The 25,358-nt window shown below is 37.5% G+C and overlaps 1 protein-coding gene and 2 long non-coding RNA genes across 8 annotated transcripts in view; 2 read left to right on the plus strand and 1 right to left on the minus strand.

Moving 5' to 3' along the window:
• COL11A1 (collagen type XI alpha 1 chain) overlaps window positions 1-12,670 on the plus strand; it is a 160,537-nt gene extending 147,867 nt beyond the window's left edge. For all 5 annotated transcript variants that reach the window (XM_033000510.2, XM_033000513.2, XM_033000511.2 and 2 more), the window contains 10 exons: window positions 1,503-1,556; window positions 2,432-2,539; window positions 3,106-3,159; window positions 3,249-3,284; window positions 3,393-3,446; window positions 4,246-4,495; window positions 7,306-7,418; window positions 8,234-8,302; window positions 8,963-9,196; window positions 10,921-12,670. In XM_033000510.2, coding sequence (XP_032856401.1) covers window positions 1,503-1,556; window positions 2,432-2,539; window positions 3,106-3,159; window positions 3,249-3,284; window positions 3,393-3,446; window positions 4,246-4,495; window positions 7,306-7,418; window positions 8,234-8,302; window positions 8,963-9,196; window positions 10,921-11,067 — 1,119 coding nt within the window. In that variant the 3' untranslated portion in view covers window positions 11,068-12,670. The remainder of the gene's footprint in view (window positions 1-1,502; window positions 1,557-2,431; window positions 2,540-3,105; window positions 3,160-3,248; window positions 3,285-3,392; window positions 3,447-4,245; window positions 4,496-7,305; window positions 7,419-8,233; window positions 8,303-8,962; window positions 9,197-10,920) is intronic.
• Window positions 9,154-18,348, minus strand: LOC116963513. The gene is made up of 4 exons (XR_004408230.1): window positions 18,217-18,348; window positions 16,143-16,234; window positions 14,235-14,319; window positions 9,154-9,233 (listed from the first exon to the last, which is right to left on the minus strand). It is a non-coding gene; the product is annotated as an uncharacterized LOC116963513 (long non-coding RNA).
• Window positions 18,349-19,258: 910 nt separating this feature from the next.
• Window positions 19,259-25,358, plus strand: part of LOC116963509 — a 99,448-nt gene continuing 93,348 nt past the window's right edge. For both annotated transcript variants that reach the window (XR_004408226.2, XR_004408227.2), the window contains exons 1-2: window positions 19,259-19,477; window positions 19,999-20,066. This is a non-coding gene — a long non-coding RNA (uncharacterized LOC116963509). The remainder of the gene's footprint in view (window positions 19,478-19,998; window positions 20,067-25,358) is intronic.

The following is a 25,358-nucleotide window of genomic DNA, read 5'->3' on the forward strand; positions in this document are numbered from 1 at the left end:
GGTAAAATATTATCTTTCATGGATTGCTCTTATGACCCCAGTAAAAATTAAAAAAGCACTGTCAGGGGAAAAGAAGCTTGTGTCAAGTTCCAAGAACAAAATTATTCAGTGGTTTTTGCAAGGGATGTGCAGAAAGTAAGACCTTTCTATGTGAATGTGCTTATTCTTCACAGTGGTTTCCCAGGCAGCAAGACCGCAATGGAGTTTTCCAATAGATTCTCTAAGCATCAGCTTACATTGGAATCATCTGAAAAAAACATGAGTGTTTTGGGTTGTCCCTCTCCCCACACCCACCCCAGAAACATGGAAGGGCTTGCAGAATGGTTCTGCTGACCTTACGTTGGTTCTTCACAGCTCTGTCTCCTGCCCCAGCATATTTCTGTTTACAGAAACCTAGCTGCATGGAGTAATATTTAGGGACAACTTCAGATAAAACTTAAAGATCATTTCTTACTCTGTTTCAGAGAGTAACATATGTCTTTACTGTGCTGCAGAAAGGATGGCTTGTAAATAAAACCTAAAAATTGTAAGCTGCTTGTTTGATGTGAACCGTGTAAGCACCTAAAAACATAACAGTTTTAACTGTAAGGCAGGGGTATTATCCTCATCCAACAGAGGAGTGGAGGCCCAAAGAGACTAAGGCAGTTCCTAAAAGCATTTAGGATTGCCCAGACTAGTATTGCAAAACCTAAGTAGTTTGTGTAACTAATCACATTTACAAAAGTGACAAAGGGCTATAAACTTGTACATGTCAGTGGAGCTAGCACACCTAGATCATATTAAGTAAGCCTGCAGTGTTGAGTAGAAAGACTTGAATATTTAGAAAATATAATTTAAATGCATTATTCATGGTCATACAGGGATTTCAGGTGGCAAATCAAGGAAACCATCATCCTAAAACAATGCCCCAAGTGCTGAAACAAAATATGAGGTAGTTCTTCAACAAAACAATATTGAGGAGCGGTTATTATAAGCAACCTGATTTATATTCTGCAAAAATCTTTCGGAGCTCTAGTAAACTGGGAGAAAACAAATTAAGAGGATATTTTTCACTGTCTTATGAAAGAAATTACTAAAATAAGCAACTAAAATAAAGTACAGCAATTAAGGTGGAAGTAATAATTGAAAGTAATGTAACCACAAGCAAAATTAGGCTAATCAACAAAAAAAAATATTTTAATATTTTTGTAAATATCACTTGCTTCACTGGATGCTTTCAGTGCTCTTTAAGAATCTAGTTGACCCTCTGCTTCTTAGATTTCTAATCATACAATTTTTATAGATTTCTAATTATAAAGGAATTTAAATGCTACAGTAGCATCATTATGCCTTTTTAAACAAACATTTCAACTTTATCTTGATCCGCAAATCACATGCCATCAATCACAATCATCAACCACTGGATGACTCTGTACTTTGACCTGCACTGCATTTAATAATATTTCAAGCAAACATGATCTGTGCAGTATGTTAAAACTTACTACTTCCCTTGATTTATTTAGGGTCCACCTGGCTTGCCTGGCCTGAAAGGAGATCCGGGTTCCAAAGGAGAGAAGGTATAATTTATTCTCTGTTTGTGCCTTTGTAATTTTGACCCAGTCTAAAAGTCTCTATAAAATCAGCAGAAAGAAAAACTAGGATTTTTGTATCAGAAAGCAAGACAATTTACCATGTCTGTCAGCCAGCTTCCCACAGCTTTAATAGTAATTGTGAAGTTTTAAGACACATCTAATATCCTGGAGATATATAAATAGAAAAAGATTACGGACTGTGTGGTAGACCATTGACCATGTGATTCTTCCTTGCAATGAAAATCTCAAAAACACTGATGTAAAGAGAACTGTTGGTTTTACGAAAACAAATAAAGTAGAAATAAAAATTATTAGAGATTTTTATTTTAAAACAAGAAAATGTAAATATTTAACATATATAATACTTTATTTTGAAACAATGGATTGAGACATCTGGGATAGCATTTTCTAATGAAGTCCCAGCAATTTATGGATTGCTTGTGTATCAGAGAAAAACTGTATTGAGAAAGGAATATGAATACGATCATGTCTTGTGAAATTCAGTTTTTGCTTACGTGTTTGGATCAGCTGTATATACAGCAGTATTATATGTGGAAACAAATGTGCCACTCTGTAATATGCTTACATCATCTAAATGCGAAAGTTGGTATGAAATTTGTACCTACAGGTATTGTTATTTCTGTATCAGTTTCAGTAAGAACTATGTTGTGCTTACATCTCTTTCACTGAATAAGCACTCACAACTTGCAAATAATCTCCAAATCTAAATATGCTTTCAGAATAATTTGGTTGCAGGTTAATTGTTGACTAGCAACAGTGATGACATTTGAAAGCTCTAATTTGTGTGTTTGCAAAGCACTTCATAAAGTTTTAACTGTATTTTCTTCTATCTTGTTTAGGGACATCCTGGTTTGATTGGCCTGATTGGACCTCCAGGAGAACAGGGTGAAAAGGGTGATAGGGGTCTTCCTGGCCCACAGGGATCTCCTGGAGCCAAGGGTGATGCAGTGAGTAAAACATATTTGTGTTTGCATTCAAGTTCCATGCAAGCAAAGAGTACATATTCCAGTTTTCCTTTTGAGAGACATAAAGTTGCTATAAACATATAACACCCAGAGTCTCCTGCTAGACATTAAAACTTTCCTAGGCATTCTACAAACACAGTGTAAGTTAAAGAGGTTAAAACAAGATCACAGAGTGTTTCAGAAGATGAAGGAAAAACATACACCTACGTTAGGGACGAGATAAAACTAGCAGCACCGATCCCATAATTTTTATCAACTACACTACCCAAAGTAGCTTCCTTTTTCCTAGTTATTAGGCCGTGATTTAAGGCACTATGTAAAAAGTGCGGTTTCCAAGCTGGCCTGAGGGTGAACACAGTTGGGACTATATGTACTGCAGTGTAAGAAGAACTACAAGCAACTCAAAGTGTCAGTAATACAGGCCTAAATCAAAACCGGTCAGGCTTGGATTCTTCCTAGAACTATCTTCTTCACAGATATGCATTTTTTAATCCAGTCCATTATGTAGAGTACTTCAGTTCTGTACTTACTCTCTTATTCCTTCTTAGGGAATTTCTGGTCCTGCTGGTCCACTCGGACCCCCTGGTCCTCCTGGTTTACCTGTAAGTAATTTCATCCAGTCCTCCTGATCAAAACACTCCCGTGTCGTGTGTAATACACTCCAACTATAGTTACATATTCTTGCCCATAGGGTCCTCAAGGTCCAAAAGGTTCCAAAGGATCTAGCGTGAGTAACTCTCCTCTGTATTTTTTGTTCTTTTACTTAACTTTGTGTGTGTTATTTTTTAACATTGTGTAGCAAGGTCCACACTGCATTTCTTTCATTGCTTTATAGGGTCCTGCTGGTCAAAAGGGTGACAGTGGGTTACCTGGTCCACCTGGTCCGCCAGTAAGTAAGAACTGTTATTGGACATGCATGCACATTACACTGACATGATGACCCTGTTATGAGAAGGGTAGAAAACAGCATTTGTGATCATGCAGATAAGGAAAATATTTACAGTTGTTTAAAAATTATTTTTTCAGGAAACACAGATCCACCAGACACAGAAATACATTGTCTGCGCTGAAAAAACATTAGAAACTTAAAAAACCCCAAACAAAAAAACCCCTCACAATAATTATTTAATGTGTTATACTGAAGCACAGAAAATTGAATTATATTGGTTTCTGCCTGTCGATACTCTTCTGTTTGTACTATTCCTTTTTCATATCATAGCAATCTAAAATGAAAACAGCCCAAATCTGAATGAAGTATTTCAATTTCTTGAAATGAAATACTGCTTTATAGACCCCAAGTGGAATTTTAATGTTTTATCATAGGAAACTCCCACAGTTTTCATTTATCCTAGGCTATGCCTGTGCTTTAGGGAATTGCCAGGGATTAAGAAGCAATCACAAGTCCGTTCTGCACAATTAATTTACGTGAGGGTAGCACACTCTTCCCCAAACTGCAATGTAGTGAGAAAAGTTTAGAGCACACCAGTGGTTTAGCCTTCTACAATCACCTTTTTCTGCAAGCAAATCAAAGCAGATAGGCATAAATCTGAAGGAAGTAAGTGAAATAAAGAATATGAAGAAAGCCTATTTAAAGCATCTCCAAGCCACATTCTGTGGTCTTCCTCTGCATATTTATGCAGCTGAAAAACAAACAGTAAAGATAACCAGATATGTTGATTTCCACTCAGGGTCCTCCGGGTGAGGTAATCCAGCCGCTGCCAATGCAGTCACCCAAAAAGACAAGAAGATCTCCTGATTACATGTTATCTGATGCTGGTGACAATATTCTGGATTATTCTGATGGCATGGAAGAGATTTTTGGTTCACTGAATTCACTGAAGCAAGACATTGAGCATATGAAGTATCCAATGGGCACTCAGAATAACCCAGCCCGAACTTGCAAAGACTTGCAGCTCTGCCACCCAGACTTCCCAGATGGTATGTTAATATTGCACGACAAAGGCAAACAAGGCCAAAGTTATGATCTGCTAAAATACTTTGGTAGAATGATTAATTATTGGTACATGGTTAATACAGTTGCTCAATAAATACAGTCTCATTAAATTAATTTTTGTAGATATAAAAGTTTATAAAATGTAAAAGATGTTCTCTTGGTAAAAGCCAAAATTCTTTAAATACGTAACCTGATCTGGTTTTAGATTTAAAACTTTAAAAAGTGCTAAATAAAAAACAGGTATTGTTCTGAAAGAGGTGGGTCTTGAATTTTCAGAATTTTAGATCAATGAAAAGTAAAATCACAAATGTCAACATGCTGGGATAGCTAATAGCTTCTTTTAAAAGAAACAAGAATTATTTTAGTAGCTGTATACTTTAGCTTAGCATAATGATATAAAATAGCATTGGTATTATATGAGGTATTTTATTGATTATGACTCTCAAAAAAATTACTATTCTTTTACCCTTAGAAGCAATAATTTGTTCTACTGCATGACCACTCTTTATTCTATATCATTCAGCAAACAGACATGCAAGTTTCTCTGATACTGTTTAATGCTTCTAAGTACTAGCTTAATAAAATGCAGAATAGTATAAACAAGACACTGTGTTCTGAAGAACTATCTTGATTTAATTATTCTTTGTTGTTTTCTTCTTTTTTACTGAGTTTTTCTAACTAACCCTCTTGAAATGTTTAAATGAAAGCCAACCTTCACAGAGTTTTCATCCTTTCTTTTTTTTTTTTGGATTGCAATGGATATTTTTCCCAGTTAAAAGCAATATTTTTCAGTTTTTAAATTGGAGGAAAAATAGATTTTGACAGTTTAATAATATTTTATTGCTTTCACTCTAGATAGATAAAAACAGATGGTTGCCTTGAGGAGTAGTTAAGCAGTGTATGTGCTATATGAAAAGTACATATTTTACAATTCAGTACCCTCCATTATAATGAATGTTTTTTATAGAACACATTCAACTTCTTCATTTACCATTATTTGCTTATTATTTGGAGTTTTCTTCATATAAAAGTAATCTTATTTTGGTTAAAGTAAATGGATTCATTAAAATACCAAATTCTCCAGGGACAATACTTACAGGTTGGAAAGACTGTTTTCAATAAATACAGCCTGAATCAACAGAACATTAAAATACCATAAATGCTTTGTCTGTGTCCTGTATTCAGGAAACAGAACTGGTGAATGAATTTGTCATTCCTCTTTGAAACCTCCTTTATTTGCTTGAAACTGGAATAGAACAGCAGTGTCAGAAAATCTTTTGCTGTCCTGCTGTGAAACTGGCTGGAGATAAGGACCTACATCACAGAAATCATCATTACAATTAGAATGGTAGATTTTAAAAAGCGCTAATTTTTAATGAACCTTGGATTGATTGTGGCTCTCTCTCATACCCAGCCTCCATTCACCCTAGCATTGTCGGGCCTGAATTCTCAATCATGCCAGTCTAGTAGGACTGCTGAAAGTATGGGAAGCCTCATGCAAGTTTTAACTGCCTTTCCCACCATGTCACCTAACCAATCATTAGTTAAGGTGTTTTTATCAACTTACAGCAGCCTGAAGTTTCACTAGTGTTGCAGCTTTATAACCCAGTAGGAAAAAAAAAAAAAAAAATCTTTGCTTGAGGTGCATCTCTCTTAATGGAAGCTTTAGGTACTTGTGCCAGCTACAACATCACCAGGCCCTGTGCAGCCACCTGTTTATGTAGATAGGTATGCAAATAACTCCAGAGTTTGCTCTCTGAGCTAAGCCATAGCTTATTTTTGTATAAGGCTGTCTCTGCTCTGGTTTTGAGAGTGCTGTCACCACAGGTACAAATTATCCTTTTAGCTGAAATACTGAAATGGCCAAATTGAGACCTGCAATGTATGTCTCAGACATAATATCCCTCCTCCTCTAGACTAAGGTCTCTGCAGTTCCTCCAAAACCTCATCAGTATCCTGCAATAGTTAGGGTTTGAAGTAAAATTAGACAAAAACAAAAGGATGCAGATAAAATGTCATGATTTAAACCCAGCTGGCAGCCAAACACAACGCAGCCGCTCACTCACCCTCCCCCGTCTGGGGGATGGGGGAGAGAATTGGAGGGATAAAGTGAAACATAGGTTGAGATAAAAACAGTTTAATAATTGAAATAAAATAAAATGATAATAACAATAATAGAAAGTACAAGTGGGTAACACACAATGTGATTGCTTACCACCTGCCAACAGATACCCAGCCCATTCCTGGCTAGCGATCCCAGAGAAACCAAGATCCTGAAATGCAGTGCCTGAAGTGAGAGAGAACCCCCCCTCTTCCCAGCCAACCCTCCTCTGAGTGTGATGTTACACGATAAGGAATATTTCATTGCCCAGCTTGGGTCCTGTGCTCTGACTCTGCTCCCCTCCCAGCTTCTCTTACACCTGCATGCTGGCAGGACCATGGGAATTTGGAAAGTCTTTGATTTATTAGCAACAACTGAAAACATCAGTATATTATCAGTATTCTCTTCTCATACTGAATCCAAAACACAGCACTGTTCTAGCTACTAAGAAGAAGAATTAACTCTATCCCAGGCAAAATCAGGACATATAAATAGATTTTGATCCTGGTGTTATCCTTCATAAACAACAACAGCAGCAATAGATCACAAGGCAGAAAATAAAGTGTTGTTTTCTCATTGTTCAGACAAAGTAACTTTGCTATAAACTTTGGAGGGCCATTAGGTAGCAGTAAAACCTGGATCTTGCAAATACCATTTCTACTATAAAGGCAAATATTTTCTCATTTGTTTTAGGGGAATATTGGATTGATCCTAACCAGGGCTGTTCTGGAGACTCCTTCAAAGTATACTGCAATTTCACAGCAGGTGGGGAAACTTGCATCTACCCAGATAAGAAATCTGAAGGAGTAAGTACCAATCTGTGTTTTCTTTTGGCTGTTGACAGATCCTATTATGCTGTTGCAATGTTGAACTAAACAGGATAATTACATTGTCACATTTTCATATATCTGTCTTTCTGATTACACTGAAATTTGCATAAATCTGAATGAAGTGGTAAAATGGTACACAGAGTTAACAAACAGCAATTTCCCCCCCTTTGCTTGGATAGGGAATCTGTGCACCTGCTTGCGAAGCTTTCACTGCATTTCAGAATGCCCCATAGCTGTGCAACCAGTTAAAGTGCATCATCTAGTGTTTGACACCTAAAAGCTAAACTCTTACTGTGCTTCTCTTGTGGGTTCATTTGTATCCATTCATCTACATCTATGCAAAGCAGATGTAAAACAATATGTATTAACAGTGTCCTCACTCATTGTTGTAAATTACCTCTGATGAGGCATATGGTGTAGAGGAAGGCTTTCTGAAAGCTTGTCTAGATGAGAGGGATCTACCAGCATCAACACCAGTGAAAACTCTGATTTAGACACTCTTCACAGGAACAATTTATACCAGCAGTTTACCTGAACCTTAACAGATGACAAGAGTCTCCCTTAAATAGAACTAACTCTCTTTATAAGCTATCACCTTGGATTCCATTTAAAGTCACTAATTTGAAGGCATTCTATACAAGAAAAACATCCTAGTTTAGAGCTTCAAAGAGGCTGAGATCTCAGAAAGAACCAATCTTTATTATCTGATGTGAAATTTGTCCCAGGTAATGTAAAACCTTCCTATCTGTTAACATATGTTTTAAATACTTCTCTATTGTTTTACCACACAGGTTAGAATTTCATCATGGCCAAAGGAGAATCCAGGATCTTGGTTTAGTGAATTTAAGCGAGGCAAACTTGTAAGTTGTCACTGCAACGTCACAGTTATTCACAAATCTAGTACATGTTATGAGTGATCAACAGACACCAAGGACTTTTATAAATATTTAGATCATGAAAAGACATTTCAGCCCCAGCCTTTTTGCTCTAAATATTAGAGCAGCTATATGACCTCTTGCCACTGAACAGCAGAAGCCTCCTCTGTGTTGTCCCACAATGACCCCAGTGGTCACGCGCATAGCTGATGGTGAGGACCTGACTTCTGGCAGACCACACATCACCACTGAACCTTAGTAAAGCAGCTAGAGCACAGATCCCCTGCCCCATTCTAGGTAACTGGAAATATAGAATATGCAAAGATGAGACTGCAGGCTGACATAGCTTTATCATTAACTAAAAACAGATTTCCAAGGAGATTCTGCTGTTTATGGTAGGAATAATTCTTTGTCTCTCACATTAGAATGAAGCTAAAATATGTAGTTCTTCATTCTAAATATACTGCTACAACATGAAAATCTATTTACTGAATCATAGCTTTATTGAACTTTAAAACTCCATAAAATATGTTGGTTGATTTTTTTAATTAAGGACAGTTATGTTTCTTTTGTCAACAATAATTTTTTTTTGCATTTTAACAAAGGAAATGGATAAATATTCATGTAACTTCTTATATTTTCCAGCTTTCCTATTTGGATGTTGAAGGCAATTCCATTAATATGGTCCAAATGACATTCCTTAAACTACTGAGTGCCTCTGCCAGACAGAATTTCACTTACAACTGTCATCAGTCTGTAGCTTGGCACGATGCATCATCTGACAGCTATGACAAAGCACTAAGGTTCTTAGGATCGAATGATGAAGAAATGTCCTATGACAACAATCCTTACATCAAAGCTCTTCACGATGGCTGTGCAGTAAGTAGAGGTTCAGCAGAGTCTTGACAAAACCAACCTGTCAATTAAATAAGAAATCAAACAGACTCATTTTTTTCACAGCTTTCTTCCAAGAAAAGCTTTCTAAACACTTTATTTTTAATAGGCTGCCTTTTAGTAGATTTTTAACTACAGTACACTAGTCCCTTATTTAATTTTCATGTATGTACGCCTAAGCCAAGCAACAGAAATGAAACAAACCTGGAACGAATGTAGGCTGTCAGCACCAATGTGCTGAAACTAGTCTATCTGCTAGTATGATCCCAGTATAAGAAAAGAACAGAAGCAAAAAAGCATAATCAGGGGAAGCAGCCTATCAGGAGAATATATTTATACTCAAAAATCAAGGCACATGCAGACATTTAGTGAATACAGTGAAACATGTATGAACTAAGCCATATGTATGTACCCAAACATAGTGAATTAATTGTACAGTTTGATATGTGACTTTGTTTCCTTTTCTCATTTTTTTGGTAGTCAAAGCCAGGTGAAACTTGTGGATTGTACCTTTCCGAATCCTCTCTTAGCTTGGATAAAATCCCTGGAGCTGTCCAAACATGCATCAGCTCTCTGGCCACCCCTCCAGCAGGGGCTTTGTAGGCATAGCAACCGTTACCTCTTTTCAGAAACAGAATGGTTTGTACTGAACACTTTGAAACAAAAACATCAAAGGAGCAAGTGACAGCTGAAGCCTCATTAATTATTTTGGGTTTTGGTATGGGAGCATTTTGAAGGCAGTTCTTCAGAAATCAATGATAGACAATCGGAGATCTGAAAATGCCAGGGTATATACCTGGCTCTGAGACAGAGATGCAGCTCAAGTAGATGCAGAGTCTCTTCCCCTCAGTAATGAGATTCTAATACATAACTGCTTCGTGTCAGCCTTTCTGTATGGCCTGTATATTCATTTTGCTTTTGTTATGCACAGCAGGTGAGTGTAGAGCTCCAGAGAAAGCTGGAAATGATTTAGGGTGTAACTCTGTCGCTAAACTAACAACACTCAGATCTACCAACTTGGATGCTCATCTAAACTCCAAGACTGGCATAGCTGAAAGGGGTCTCAGCAAGATATAGGAGACCATCTGAACAAAGTGCAGTCCTGATAACTAACGTGATGACTTGGCTGGATGATATTTAGAGGGGGTAGAGAGCCTTTGTTAGGAAGTAAGGGTGTGCCTTCAAACCTGGTTTCTAAGTGCATCACTTGGCAGGCCTGTCAGACCACTACTTCTTTTCCTGTCCAAAAAGCTGCTCTAATATTTTGTGAGATGGTTACAGTCTTTCTTCTTAGAAGTGGATCTTTTTTTTGTCTTTCAGAACTAGTGATTTTTTCACAGGGAAGACATGTGCACTGCTATGAGATTACTGTTATTATTTATTAAATATTATAGATGTGAACTCAGAATTCTCTGAGAAACATTAAATGTCTTAGATAATTTTTCATTTGAAGGCCTACTTTAGAAAGTCAAAAAGCTATGGGCTGGTCTCTTTCTAATATCAAAAACATTCCATATCATGGTTTTAAAATAAAGTCCTAAGAAAACATAAACTTTAGAGTTTGTAATATCTGGTGCATGAGGGGGGCAGTAATTTATAAATTCTACATTTCAGATACCCTATGAAGATCTACAGCACATGCTTACTGCTCTGATATATAACCATGTTTGCTTCTTCTTTTTTTACTTTTTTTGCTTCTTTTTTAACAGTCAAGAAAGGGCTATGCAAAGACGGTGATTGAAATCAACACACCCAAAATAGACCAAGTGCCTATAGTTGATGTGATGATCAATGACTTTGGTGATCAGAACCAGAAGTTTGGATTTGAGGTCGGTCCCGTCTGCTTCCTTGGTTAAGCTTATGACAAAATCAGATCAACAAAAACGTTGCACTTTGGTGCTACCAACCCACTTCATGCCACATGCAAGTTTTGAATAAGGATGGCATAGAAAATATGTCTTGCTGTGTATGTATGTCATATCTAGAAAGTAATTGTTGCCCTTGTAGGGCCAGAATCACATGACTTAAACTTATTTTGCAAAGATGCTGTGGCACAGACAGACAACATAGCGCTCACTTTAGGAACACCCCCCCTTTGGATTCCTTTGGTGCTGTAAAAAAATTAACAATATGGTGCTCCTTCCATTACAACAAAGAGGTGTTAAGAAAGTGTTTAATAAACTGTAATTATTCTGTGTACAGTACTATACTGTTATTTCTCTGTCCATTTCCAAAACTTGCATGTGTCTCTGAATTGCATCTGGCCCTTATTTTATAATTACAAAACTACATTGTCAATACTGTGTATGTATTCTGAAAAAATAAAGCTGTAATTGCCAGTGAAGCCAATTCCATTTCCGATTAATAATAAAATCCCTTTGTATATATTGTTGTTGAAGAGCTTTGTTATTTGAAGTCGCCAACAAAACTTAAGGTGGCAAAACTGGAAGATCTTGAGCAGCACACTCAGACAACTCTTTTCTGCTGATATCACTCTGTGATGATGAATTTCAATAATGAAAGCAACTTCAAAGGTGCTGTGTTCCATGGTGCTATACCTCAGACTTTTTATTTTCTTTTCTAATTCCATAATTTCATAAGATACCTGTATATACCTAAAATAAACAACTTTCTATTTTTGGGTGGGGAAAATTTGTAAGAAAAAAAAAAAAAAAACTTGTGTAAGAGATCTGTTAAAAATCTGTGTGAAATAAATTAGTCATATAGCTTTCCTTTTTTATTTTAAGCTCATCTGAATTTGTTTCCATTGTGCTTATTTGGTCTGCATAAATATTAAAACTGGATTCTAAACAGTTATTTATGGATTTTTGCAGTGTTTACTTAGATTTTTATGTAAGCAATGATGGATGTTTGCTTCCTGAACTGGATACTAGAAGTTCCACAGAATGGTCCTATACAATATTTGCCCATCCCATTAATATGAATTATTTTTTCCTGTTATTTCACCTGAAGGCCAGGGATGCAATATGTCTAGGTCATGTGATTCTACATAGTTGCTAAGCAACATACGAGGGGACTGCTTCCTACAGAGCTGTCTTTGACCCAAACTGTTACAATTTGCTATTCAAATCTCACAGAAAAAAAGTGTTGGTTTGGCCTTCCCTCTGAACATTTTATTCAGGTAGTTGGAAGTAGAAATTACATTTTAGCTTTACAACAAAAATCCTTTTGTAATTATTTTTCATAATATATGTAAGACTTGAAAAGAAATGTTTGTTTCTATTTCTTATAAATTGTTAAATTAAATAGTAATAGTTTCTGCTGGCTCATTTCCAACTGGTATTTTCTTATGCACGTTTATACATGTAAAAGTGAGATTTCAAAACTCAACTTCTCGCTGTTCATATTTTCTTTTATTTTTGAACCAAAGTTTGTAACTGTCACCTCAAAGAGGAAAATACAAATTTTATTAATAAAATCAAGTCTTGTCTACCTGGATTAGTCATTCCCTTTTTTTGATATCCAAAACTCGCTCACTGTCATTACTGCAACCACTCTGCTTCCAGAACATTCAGACTCAAAAGAAAGTCATCTTGTTACAGGTCCTGGCAAGCACTGGGCAACAGCACTGGGAAGAGAAGTGCTAATAGAAAAGATGCTGATCTGGCCATTGGCAGTATGCAGCAAGGCTGATAGTGTCACATGTTGTTTGTAAGGATTTGTAGTTGCAGCAGTCCACATGATACTACCAAACACAAGACAGGAACCCAATATTCTTTACCCAGCCAATTTCCTTCAACCTACAATGTCTGAGCACTTTACAGCCTCATGCTCATGCTTGTAGGATCCCATAAGGTAGGCAAATGACCCTATTTATTGATGGGAAATGGAAGAGACCAAGACTTAGAAACACAAAGTACTGGAACACAAAATTTCCAGTACCTTGTTCTAGATGGTGGAACCAAAACTGGTGATGGGTCCAAGGTAGAGACTTGACATATGTCATTTGGGGCCTCCTCAAAATATTTTTTTAAGCTGCTAACTGTCCTTTATGAAGTCTGGTTATGTCCATGATAGCTATGAAAGCAGCTCCAGTAAGTTTGGCAGAGGAGCAGTTACGTTTTGCTGCTCAAGTGAGCTAGGTTAAGTTGGGTGCTGAGTTGTTCAACCCTATCTAAAAAAAACACTTCTGGGTCAGATGCTTTAGGGTGATTGAGTAAAAAAATAAAGATGGTTGTGATTTGGCAAAGTCAGGATTAGGCTGCAGCAGAATGGTGTTTCTAAGAGTGCAGTGATACATGCAAGAAGCCAAACAAACCCAGATCTTTTCCAGAATTAGTCAAAGTACCTTGTCAAGGTTCATGTTGACAAACATCCCAAAGGAGGAAACGAACTTGAGTCTACTACATCTCTAAGGCAAGGAGTTATCAGTCCTTATTCTTTAGCCCTTCTTAAGGCCTTACCCAGGTACCCTACAATTTATCCTTGTCATGAAAACATCTCACCACTGCTAGTTATTCTAACTTCTCTTTGTCCATTCTCTGTTTCAGTATGCGGTTCTTGTTCTCTCCAAGTTTCTGATTAAAGGGGAAAAATTGCCATTATATCATCTTGCCTTCAAGAAAAATTACGCTATTTATTTTTCCCTAAAAGAAGAGCACTCTACAGAACAGAAATAAATTTCACATCAAAACTCACACTTTAGTCTTTCTATGAAATAAATTTCAGAGTCTGTAGTTAAATCCTACTAGCCATAAAATGTAAAATCTCAGCTTCACCATATGCTGTTATAAAAAAAAAAACCAAAAAAACAAAAAACCAAAATCAAACAAAAACAAACAAACAAACAAAAAAAAAACAACAAAACACTCCTAAACTATGCAAGCTAAATTCTTTAACCAAACCCATGAGAAAACAAGGATCAATATGCTTCACACCACAAATTAAAACTCTGTGTAATCACAAAAATATTGAAATTGCTATATGACATCTGTATTTTACCTCTAGAAATGGACAAAAGAACAGAACTTGAATGTTCCGTGATCTTGAGGTTTCACCCTACCTCAGAGCAGACTGGGCAGCTTTTCTTGGAAGTTTGCTCTCTGTTTAGAGAGAAGCTGTACTGGAGATGGCATACAGTTTCTTCACTGCAAATACAGATGTTGCTGTCATGTTGCATAGAAATGGAGTAAGTAGGCACACAGAAAATGCAAGCCAACAAATATTACAGATTGAAGCAATGTTTTGTCCAGAATAACAAGGACATATGCTAGAGATTTAAATGACAATCTACGACTATAGAGGTATAAACTGTCACGGGTGTAGGTGTAGAGTTTCTTCTCCTCTCTCTCTCTCTCTCTCTCTCTCTCCCCTTTCCTCTTTCTAATCCAAGACAGGACAGTATCAACTCATCAGGACTGACACATCTCTTGGAAAATTCTATAAAATTTAATGAAGATATTTTTTGCAGTCTAAGACAGCAGTCATTATGGCTAACGTCAGCAGTCACCTTGTGACAGAAAAAGCTACCATCTCTTTCAAAAAATAAGCACAGTTATTTGCTTAAGATTCTTCCCCTTGGGAACAGTTTTGTTAATTTTAAAATGAAGCTTCACAAGCTCATGACTGGTAGGTGATGCCTTAATAGCAATTGATTTTCTAATACAAGTACACTCACTTTTCTGTGAATGAACTTCTATTGTACACGCACCAAAAATAACTTCGAAATGACAAAGACAGGATATTAAATGTCATGTCTGTTATATTTACCCGGAAAGGCATCTTATTTGTGTTCCTTTTCTAGGTACATATATTATCAGAGGCTCATTGTTAATTCAGTAAAAAGCAATGCCAAGATTATTGCAAAAGAGGAAAGTGCTCTAAAGCTATTTATTCATTTTGTTATCAGTAAGGACATTGAAGATTATTACAGTGAGGAAGGCAGCAAGCATACAGATATTCAGACATGCTGCTCTAGCCAAAATTGGGCTTGTTTTTATCTCAGCTATGTGAACAAAAGTTATGTTCTAATGAGAGAGGATGGAGTCAAAGCCTGCAACACTACCATGTACGTTTTGTATAGGTTCCCTCAGGAGCTTTGCCAGACCTTGATTTTGCTTCCAGTTTCTCAAGGGTGGAGAAGTAATCTCCATCAAAACACATCTAACTTCAGTAAAACAGATAGGAGTTGTTAAGAATTCAGCAGTGGGACTGGGATCTAAGTGTCGTCTCTGCTCCCTGGTATGATCTAAGAAATTACTTTTTTAACATCAAAAAGACATTGTAGCTAAATCTTGCTGAAGCATAAAAGAACTCCAGCTTACAGAGTGATTAAAATGCTGATGAAAATCAAAATTCAGTCCATCCAATATGCTGCCATTACATTACACACTACTGAAGCATAATTTATAGAAATAAGAGATGACCAAGGGCCCAGTCAGTGGGTGATATGATAAAATCCACAAATAAGTCAATGCATTTGTTTCCTCTTTCTTGATGGTGCCAGTTGTTCTAGTCAACTCCAGAGCTTACTCTCCAGGAAAAACCTTGAGCCTGTTATCTGATTTCCTTATATCATCATTTGGTAATTTGCATTTTGGTGGGTGATGCTGACTACTTGATTGCCTTTCAATGTCTATGATACATTTCATAAACTACTACAATCTAACAGTAGCAGTAGTTTTCAATTTCCTGATTGTCAGCCATTCAACACCCAAGTGACTAACATTACCGCTTCCTCTCATACTCAGCTGGTATTTTCAAAGCAACATAAGGCTCAACAAGGATAATCACTCAACCTCTTTCGTGATTTTAAAACAAAAACCATCTGCCACACTGTCAATAAGCCCTCAACAGATAACAAGAAAATGGGAAATTAATCACTTTCCAAATGACATAGTAAGCCGAATAGCTAATGGAACATTTATCATTTCTTCTTCTATGTACATTAAAGAAGATTGGATATAAGTACCTGTCAGAGTTCTTTAACAGCTTGAAAAGCCATCTTCTACTTTTGCACTCTGGCCTTCGCTTTACACCTTAAATGGTGGTCAGTCAAATTATCTGCAAGAAGAAAACCACATTAATTCTTCTCTAGCCCCAGAAGTTCTCTAAACTAGATTTTCTGCTGCGTTTCCACTATAGTAAGGATGTAACTGGTAATTAAAAGAACTCTCCGAGTCCACAGTGCTGGGACAAAAAGGCTGCCCAGAGTGCCAAAGTCATTCTAATGGCCAGGAATGAAAACAGAAGCATCTCGCTCAGTCCCCATCTCACCCTGAAATATCTCATAACCAGAGACCTTGAAAATGGCCACAGCACACCACGTGCTGCAGCAACACAAGGCCGTAGTGCTGTGTGGCCTGCAGACGCCCAGCCTGCAAGCTCTGTAGTTCCCTGGCACAAGTAAAAGGTAAACGTAGCTACAGCAGAGCCATAAACATGAGTTTTTAAATGAAAAATAGTAACTAAGTGTTGAAATTGTGAACTGAACTCAGGATGTCACTAACAAATAACAGTAACAACATTCCAATACAATTAGTTTTTGTGAAACGGAGATGCTAATTTGTTAATTTACTTGGAATCTTACACAGAAAGCCCAGTGAAGTCAGCTAGAGTATTACCACCGACCTGGATGACTTCTAGAGCAGGCACTGTTCATCACAGCACATAAAGTACGTTAAGTGAATGAGAAGTGGAGAGATTTAGAATGAAATTATTTTTATTGACATAAAAGCTTATTTCTGTCAAATATTAACATAAAAAAAATAGGTAAGGTTTTATATTCTATTTATACAGTCTCTTGAGCCTGCTTTTTTTTTATTAGAATATCATCTCAATAGCAGCTCAGGTGAGAAAGTAGCTCTGCTTTGTGGTTCTGTTGCCCAAAATAGCTCACAAGATAACACAGCACAATGTGAAGGCTCAGGCTCTAGAGAATGCATAAATATATAATCTTCATAACATTCACAGTTCAGTAACTTTCTGATTTGGAAATATAGGGATCACTTATTCCTTTGTTATTCCTCAGAAGGATTTTAGAAGAATCCACTTTGCTCTAGGACTGCAGACTTGATCAATGCAGATATTAAGATCAAAGCTGTTTACTGTCAGAAAGGGCCCAAAATGGAATTTTAATTTGTAAAAAATTTCCACAGCACTCCCATTTCTGAGCAGAATAAAGTATGTTTCACCTGTTCATCTTTCCCCTTTTTTTAATTGTGATACTTCCATTTGAAATTATTTCTTCAAACTGACTGAAAATATTGACTGGCAGGAGGAAGACCACAGGCATCCTCATTGAGATTGTTTCCCTGTGTACTGGGGGACAGAAGTTGAGTACAATACTGACAGTTGAATAAAGGCATACGTATAAAAGAAAGGCACAATAAAACCAAGCAAAAATAGCTCTCAGTGTATAGCAGAAATGAGGAAAAAAGGAAATAAGGAAGCAGTGGGGAAATATGTGGGAAAAGGACAATGGGAGCAGAACTTGGCTCCCTCCTCTCCCTCCTCAACTTAGTGCAGGAGGGTGAGAAACCTTTATGGACCAGTCTGGGAGCATTCCATGTGATTGCTGTTATACAGCAGTGGTCAAGGTTTGTTTCTCACAGTCATTGCAAAGTGGTGGGCTGCACCAGTCCCCTAGTGAGGAGGCAACAACAAAACCGGTTTATGAAAACCATAACTAAAAAGAGTAGCAAAGACTGCAGGCCTCTGAGAAAAACACAGTACCACTAATACTGCCTGCAGCCACACCGCTGTTCCTCTCTGCTCTCCCTCCATTGCTGCTCTCCTTCCCCTCCCTTCCCAAGCACACCTCAATCTTAAACAGACATTCTAATATTGCTTCCCCTTCAGCAGCTGTACTGTTGTGGTTCAGCCACATTTTTTTGTGGCACTGAAAAGTACAGGACATCTGAAAGGGGGGATGAGAGGCTTAACTTTTAATGACAGGTACTTAAAGGAGGGAGAAAGGACACTGGGGGAGGGTGAGCAGGCTGGGAAATCAATATACAGCCACATTAACAGGCTGCTAGACTCACAAAACATAAAGCCTGCATGGGCCATCCAGACACGCAGATCAGGAATAGGCAATGACAAGGACTCCTCAAGTTCTGTGTCCTTTTCCTGCCACAGAGAAGCATATGGGTCAGGCAGCACAATAGATCTCCTGAGGGCTGTTTCTGCAACAAAAGTCGGATGTAAACAATAGGGAGATCAGTTCACATTGATGACAGTGTGAAACCTCCCTCTATGCATTAAAATTGGTCTATTTCATTCTCTAAACACATTAACTTCAAAACAGAACCATAATATCTTGAGGAACCACATTGAACTAATGTAATATCTTTTCACAAAAATTTTCCTGGAGAAAGCAATAAAAAAATTTTAAAAACTACAGTATGCATGAACTGATGATACCTGAAAAATTTCCTGATTAAATGATTCTTGACTATTTCAAGACATTATGCAGTTTTGCATGTGTGCATTCATTTCTCATGTTTTGCATAATTTTTCTGATGACTGTATGCACAAGTGTACCATGTAGAAACAGCAGCTAGCCAGTGTGATTACTCATTAAATTTAATGAGTAGGTTAGAATTATCTACTATAAAACTAAGATGAAAGCGAAATCACAAATTTGAAAGCCAACTAAAGGCTGAAACATATGCAAGCACACATAGTTAATACCCACTTAATATGCACAACAATAAATGCTTCCTATAGATATACAGCAAATCTGGATGCACATTACCCAAGTGGAACTCAGCTGTGATTGTGTATGAAATGACAGATTTAACTCTAATGAGACGCATAACTCAGAGGAAAAACATGTAAGTACTTTAGGGCTCTCTCGCTCTTGCAACACTAGAACATTTTCATGACATAGGTAGCAATAGCCAGATAGCAGCTTATGCTTAATTTGATAACTCCCACACATAGAAGACAGGGCTGTAACAAGGCAAAAAGCAGAAAAGGGTAAAGCTTAGGGCCTGCACAGACAATATACCTGACACAAGAGGATTCCAAAGAAAGACAAGGATGGCCAAGCAGAGCAGAGGAAATGTTTACACCTCTCACGCCCACGCCCTCAGCGACGGTCGGGCGGGGCCACCGCGCAGGCGCAGGAGGGCGGAGCGCGGCCCCGCAGCTGCAGCGCGGGGAGCTGTTGCCGGCCGTTAGGACCGTTACCCGCGGCACCTGCCCGCCCAGCGACGGCGTCTGTGGGCTCGGTGCGTTTCCCGCCGCTTCGGGGGAGGGGGCTGAGCTCGGCTCAGGGGCGACTGCTTTAAAGGTTGTAAGGTAACTTCCGAGTCTGTCCGTCTGTGTGTGTGTGTGTGTGTGTAAAAGAGATGTACCTCCACTTATCTCTAGCAAAAAAATCCTGCCCCTTTTTGTCTTTTTCTTTTTTCCCCTCAATTCTCATTTTTCCTAAAAACACCGCATTAAGAACATACCAGTTGTAGAGCCACAGATTTTTATATCTCTGTATGTGAAATAGGTGAATTCAAATTTAGTTATTACCTCCACAGAGGGAAGGTAAAAAAAAAAAAAAACCAAACCAGAAAATGCAAACCATGCTTTCTCCTCCTTCAGACACATGAGCCTGTTGCATGTCTTCTGAACTCCCTGTACATAGTGTACAGAGGTCAGTGCCACCTCCTGATCACTTGTGTTTTCTGCCATTGTGCCATACAAACACTTCCCATGAGTTAGCACCAATCTGAGGATTATTCTCTGAAGAGCTGGATGTATGCAACCTAAGGTGAGAAACCTTTTTAAAGAGTAGAGGGAAGAAAAGGTTATTTATTTTCTTTACCTAGGTTTCTGCATTAAAAAGGGCTGCACAGTTCTGCAAAACCTGAGTAAGCTGTGGGACTTCTGACAGCAGGTATGCAAACACTAAGATTATTTAAACAACTCTATAAACTAACTAGGGATGTGTGTCATTAGTTTTGAAACACATTTCGAAAAATTTTTACACTAAAAACTCTTCCATTAAGACATGAGTCATATTAAGCAGCTTTGTGGTGGATGTGATAGCTCCTCTTTAATGTAATCTCTTCCTCTGAAAGCTTTGATTGAAAACTAAGCTATAATCAGGGGTTTGTGGTTGAGCCTTGGAGCTTCCTTCAGTAACACATTCCTGAATTAATTGCTGCTGGAGCTCATCACCCATAATAATATTTCCAGAATCTTTCCCCTATTATCGTCATCTGTCAGGCTAAATTAATCTTTTGACATGACACCCAATAAAAAAAGAAGTACAAGCTTCATTACTTAGAGAAGTAGCACATAGTGCTGTTACTGCCCACAGACCTAATTTTGCACTTGCTGAAGTTTTAAGGACATTTCACCACAACTTTTAAAATAGTTGAAAAAAAGGGATCCTCTTGCCCCCAGTCCATTTGTTTTAAGGACCGTGGCAAGGATTCTTCTACGTTCACAGTTTTAGCATGCTTCTATGTAACATGTACAACAAAAGATCTGGACCAGTCCTACACACAGACAAGCAGCAAATTAATAGTTGTAGTTTATCCTGGGCTCTCTTCCACTCTGTTCTCCTTAGCTGTGAATTATTTTGGGCTGAGAGTACCCTAGGGAAACAAATGGAATGATAATTCTAGCTCAGGTTATGGCTGCCCGACAGGCAGGTGGAGGTTGCAAATTAAAACATTCCTGAGCAGGGGAGAACTCCAGACTACGGTAATTCCTAAAATAACAGAGTTGCAAACTGTTGCATTCTCCCTTGTTACCACTGTTCCTATCTGGATTGCAAAAAAAAAAAAAAAAAAGTCTTACCCTTAATGAGCTAGGATCCAGTTACACAGGAAATGCAAGGACACATTTTAAACACCTCGGGATAAAAGCAAAGGTTAAGATAGTTTTGAGCTGTATCCCTCCTGAAAACAAACACCCATCTTAATTTTCTGTGCATGCTTTCATGAAAACACTATTGAAAAACATTGCTTGTGCAGTAAATATAAAGCTTGATGTATCTGACATGTCCAGAAGTTTTAGAGTAAATCCAGAGAACCTGTTTCGGTAGTCTTAGGTTTCCTGCATGTGAGTGCAATACATTTAATTTTTCAGCCTCTTAAAAGTTTTTAGATGATGTTTGGAAAAAGTATCTCTTCAGTCAGTAACTCATCATAAACATATGCCAGTATAAAACGTACAAAAGATATTTTATAGAAGTTACTCACATAAATATAAGTTCATACAAAGATAAAAATACATTCATTCTTCACTGTGATGGTATCAACTACTTACAAAGACTTTTGATCTAATTTCACATCACTTCCATGTTTTGTGATGGTATCAAACCAAAACTGCAGAGAGCTACTAAAGGCTGATACCAAGGTAAGGGAAAGGGGAATCAGAGCCATACTTATTTTCTGGCTGCTGTTACTGTAATGTGATCAGTACCTTGACAGATGCTAAGAAGAATAATTTTGCTGATTGACTTTTCTTCAAACCTAAGACTGTGGGCAATCAAAGTAAATATGAACATCTGGCTGAGCTTTTGATTGCCACGCTCACTCATATAGTGCACCCAAATAAGCAACAATTAGTCAGTACAGCTTGTGTCAAAAGACCCATCAAGTTAATTCACATTAAGTCAGGATAAATTGAATTCAATTGGCATTCATGCATATTTGTATGCATAGTTTAAATAAGCTTCTTCTGCACTACATTATCCTTTATTTACAAGGAAAACACATGCAAAGTTTTGTGTTTTAGGTAAATATTTTCAAAAGCTTTTTGATTTCTTGAAGCCAAACTTCTGGGAAAACTCTGTGTCCTTCAGAAGCACATTTCCAGACCCATAAAGATAAAAATTTGTTGGCTTTCTCAAGTTCATATTTCTCACTGGCTAATAAATTTCAGAAATTTGGAGAAGTTATTCATAAGCATTTAGTCAGTAACAATAGCAATACTACCTGACTCGTATTTGGGCAAACTTAATTGCTGAGATGGTGGTCAAGATAACTACTAGACTGTAGTAAGAAAAGGAAGTCCTAAAACTGAAGACTAACTTCCTCATGTTTTCACTTGATTCTCAGTGTAGAACCCTGGGAATATGTAGGGTTTTTTCCAAAAAACTAGGTTTCTTGTTTGGATTCTATTTATTGTAAATTAGATTGCATGAGAGCCTGAGATTAAAAATAATCAAGTTGTGTGCTTGATTTTTTTTAAGAAATAGAAATTTAGAAAAAGCCAATTTGATATTTTAAATTCTAGCTCCTTCCAGTAAATAAATTTTAGTCTTTGCTTGGCAGATATAGATACCATTGTTTCCAAGTTAACGTTTTAAAATTTTATTTGTAGCTTGGGGGTGGAAATCTGTTCTTGCCAGAAAAATAGTGATGGATTCTCAGGGGTGCTATCAGTGCTCAACTAACTAGAGGTGAAATTTACTGTAACCTCACTTAGAGCTCAGTTAGCTCAATCTGACCTGATTCTAAAATCCTATTACAAAATCACAGGAATTGTTCTGCAACACATTCTGATATGTTCACCTAAAGCCAAATACAAAACCGTGGTTTTTACACTACGTGATGGGAAAGGGTCACACACACAGACCCAGCTACGGTATTGCTTGTGGAGTGGGTACCTCACTCTGCCTGTGGCCCTGAGTTCCCAGTGTTATCAGAGCCAGGGAGCTTCAGAGCTGTACTGAGAATATTTAAAATGCAGATAAAACAGAAGGACTATGTCAGAGGAGAAGGTTGTGTGAGTTAGTCTGTGAGCATGGGACTTGACATGCTGCTCTAGCAGCTGCCACCCACAGGAGCAATAAGTGTGGCCAAGCAGTGGTTACATTCTTTTTGTGAGGCTCCACTTTAGTTTTGAGTCAAGAAACAGGTTTTGCTATTTGCTATCATTTGCTATGACTCCTATGAATATTAAGAATCTAACACCCTTGAGAACAATCAGATCAATTAATTAGAAAACTGTTGCTGTGCTGCCTTCATAAATCAACGAATAGCTTGTGATCCATAACTTCAAACAGTCTTTTAGCAGTTGTTTTCTTTAAGTTCTTTCCTTTAAGATACTAATCCTCTTACATATCCCATCTTCTGATTCAGAGGTTAAGAGTTCTTCTATTAGCATTACCTTTAGAAATATATTTGATGATAAATCCCTTAGATAGTCTAATGATATGGTCCAGTTTCTGTCCGGTGCACAGGCCCTTTACAAATGCTACTCAAAAATCAATACCAATCCTTCAATGCCTTGAAAGGATGTGGAGTCAGGGCCATAATAATAGTGATTGTCTCAGGCAAATGACTGCTCAGTGATCATTCTGCAGTGACCTAGAAGTCCAAATCCCCCTCAATAACTTCCAAAATGGACACATGCTGGGAAATGTAAAATCATCCCTAGCAAACAGTCCAGTAACTGCAGTTTCTGGCTAGTCATGTACCTACTTATTTACTCCATTGCTTGCTCATTATTGGCCCAAGATTTTGGAGAAGAAAGTCTACTGAAAAAAAAAAAAAATTTCCAAAATAGTAGGTCAGCATTTCAGACACGTTCAGCACACAAAGGAATACTATGCTCCACAGGAGAATCAGCTGGCAGCTCCTCACTTTGCCTGTTTTATTTAAGGATTTGAAAGTAGACTAAGGAGAATAATACTCAAAGGCTGTGGTCATAGGGAAAAAAATAATTCCAAATACTGTACAGCAAATCAGCATTCATAGTTATGGTCTCTGATATTTATTCTCTGGGCAAAGCAGCCTGCTTGCTTGAAAACAGTATTAGGAACAGGGGAATAATTAGCAAAGTTTGAAGTAGTGTGGCAATTATTTTATCGATAAGGCTCTGAATGTAATACCTTACTTGGACCATTTTTTTTTAATGCATTTACATCAGCATGTGATGAATAAACACAACAAAAATAGCAAAATGTACTTGAAATTTTGTTTTTCAAAGCTCACTCTTATTTTTACTGATACAAACCAGTACTGATTGTGCAAATGAGATTTCCCACTCTCAGACCTGCATCAGTAAGAAAACAATCAGAATGTGAGTCTTCCATTTATTGACATGTATGCAAACCCTTCATTAAATTATATGTCCCTATCTAGCTACTATTGATTTTCTTTTGCATCAGTTTATCAATAAGTTGCAGTATATAAGGTGTTAGCCATGAAATATAGCAGTTTATTACTTCTGATTAAAAGCAACAAGATTTTCATATGAAAACTTCTTCATTGGTGGCTGAAACTTTTCTACTAGACTTATGTAAATAAGCATCAATAAAAATTAGAACACAATGGTACAGAAATTGTGAACATATTTTTCAAAAACTGTTGCAACAATAAATTAGTTTATATGAGTTGTCATCTGTCAGATAATTAAACTTGTAAAGGTTTCCAGAGACTCTGATTTTCTGATTAGCATTATGATTGATTTTACATTCCCAAAAATGCGATACTTCAAAATACATGGGGACAAAAATCTGAAGAAATGAACTGTAGAGAAGATAAGAAATAAAGATCAAGGAAGTCCAGAATCTCAGATCTGAAGATGCTGCTGGGACTTCATTTTGGGGTATAGCAGTGCTGGTTTTATAGATATTTCAGTGTCCATTTTGGGATGCAGGGGACTTTCTCCTCTTCTTCCTCTGTCCACATATTTAGGCTGCTCTCCTCCTTTGTAGTGAAGGGGACATATGAGGGTGTGAGCAAAGGGTTTTAATGTGAATATAGTTGAGAGGGAAGACAGAGATTCTCTAAATACCTTCTTAACAGCAATTTGCAGGGTAGAAATTTATGTTATTGTGTTGTGGGCCTATGCTGAGAGAATGGATGGAGAATTGCCTGCTTGCCTGCATCTCTGCATTTAACCAGAGATTTTTCTTCTCATCCTCAGGCAGGGGCTGACACACTGCCAGCATGAGTGCCAATGCAGCGTGTGCTACAACAGTGAAAGTCTTGTGGGGCTGGGGACATCAACACTTTTCCTACTGCCTCTGTGAAGTTTGTTGTCCATGTTGTGCAGCACAGTGACAATCACTGTGAAGTCCTTGGTGGCCTAGAGCTTGTCATGCTTATTTGTTATTCACAGTCTGACCAGAGTGTTCACTCATTAGTACAGGCTGTATCTGTAGTCATTCTTCTGTCAACATGTTGGATCCAGCCAGATTTCTACTAGAATTAAGGCTGCATGT

This window comes from Tyto alba, unplaced genomic scaffold (genome assembly GCF_018691265.1).
Source record: "Tyto alba isolate M040663 unplaced genomic scaffold, T.alba_DEE_v4.0 Super-Scaffold_1000006, whole genome shotgun sequence".
In the NCBI taxonomy this organism is placed as follows: domain Eukaryota; kingdom Metazoa; phylum Chordata; class Aves; order Strigiformes; family Tytonidae; genus Tyto; species Tyto alba.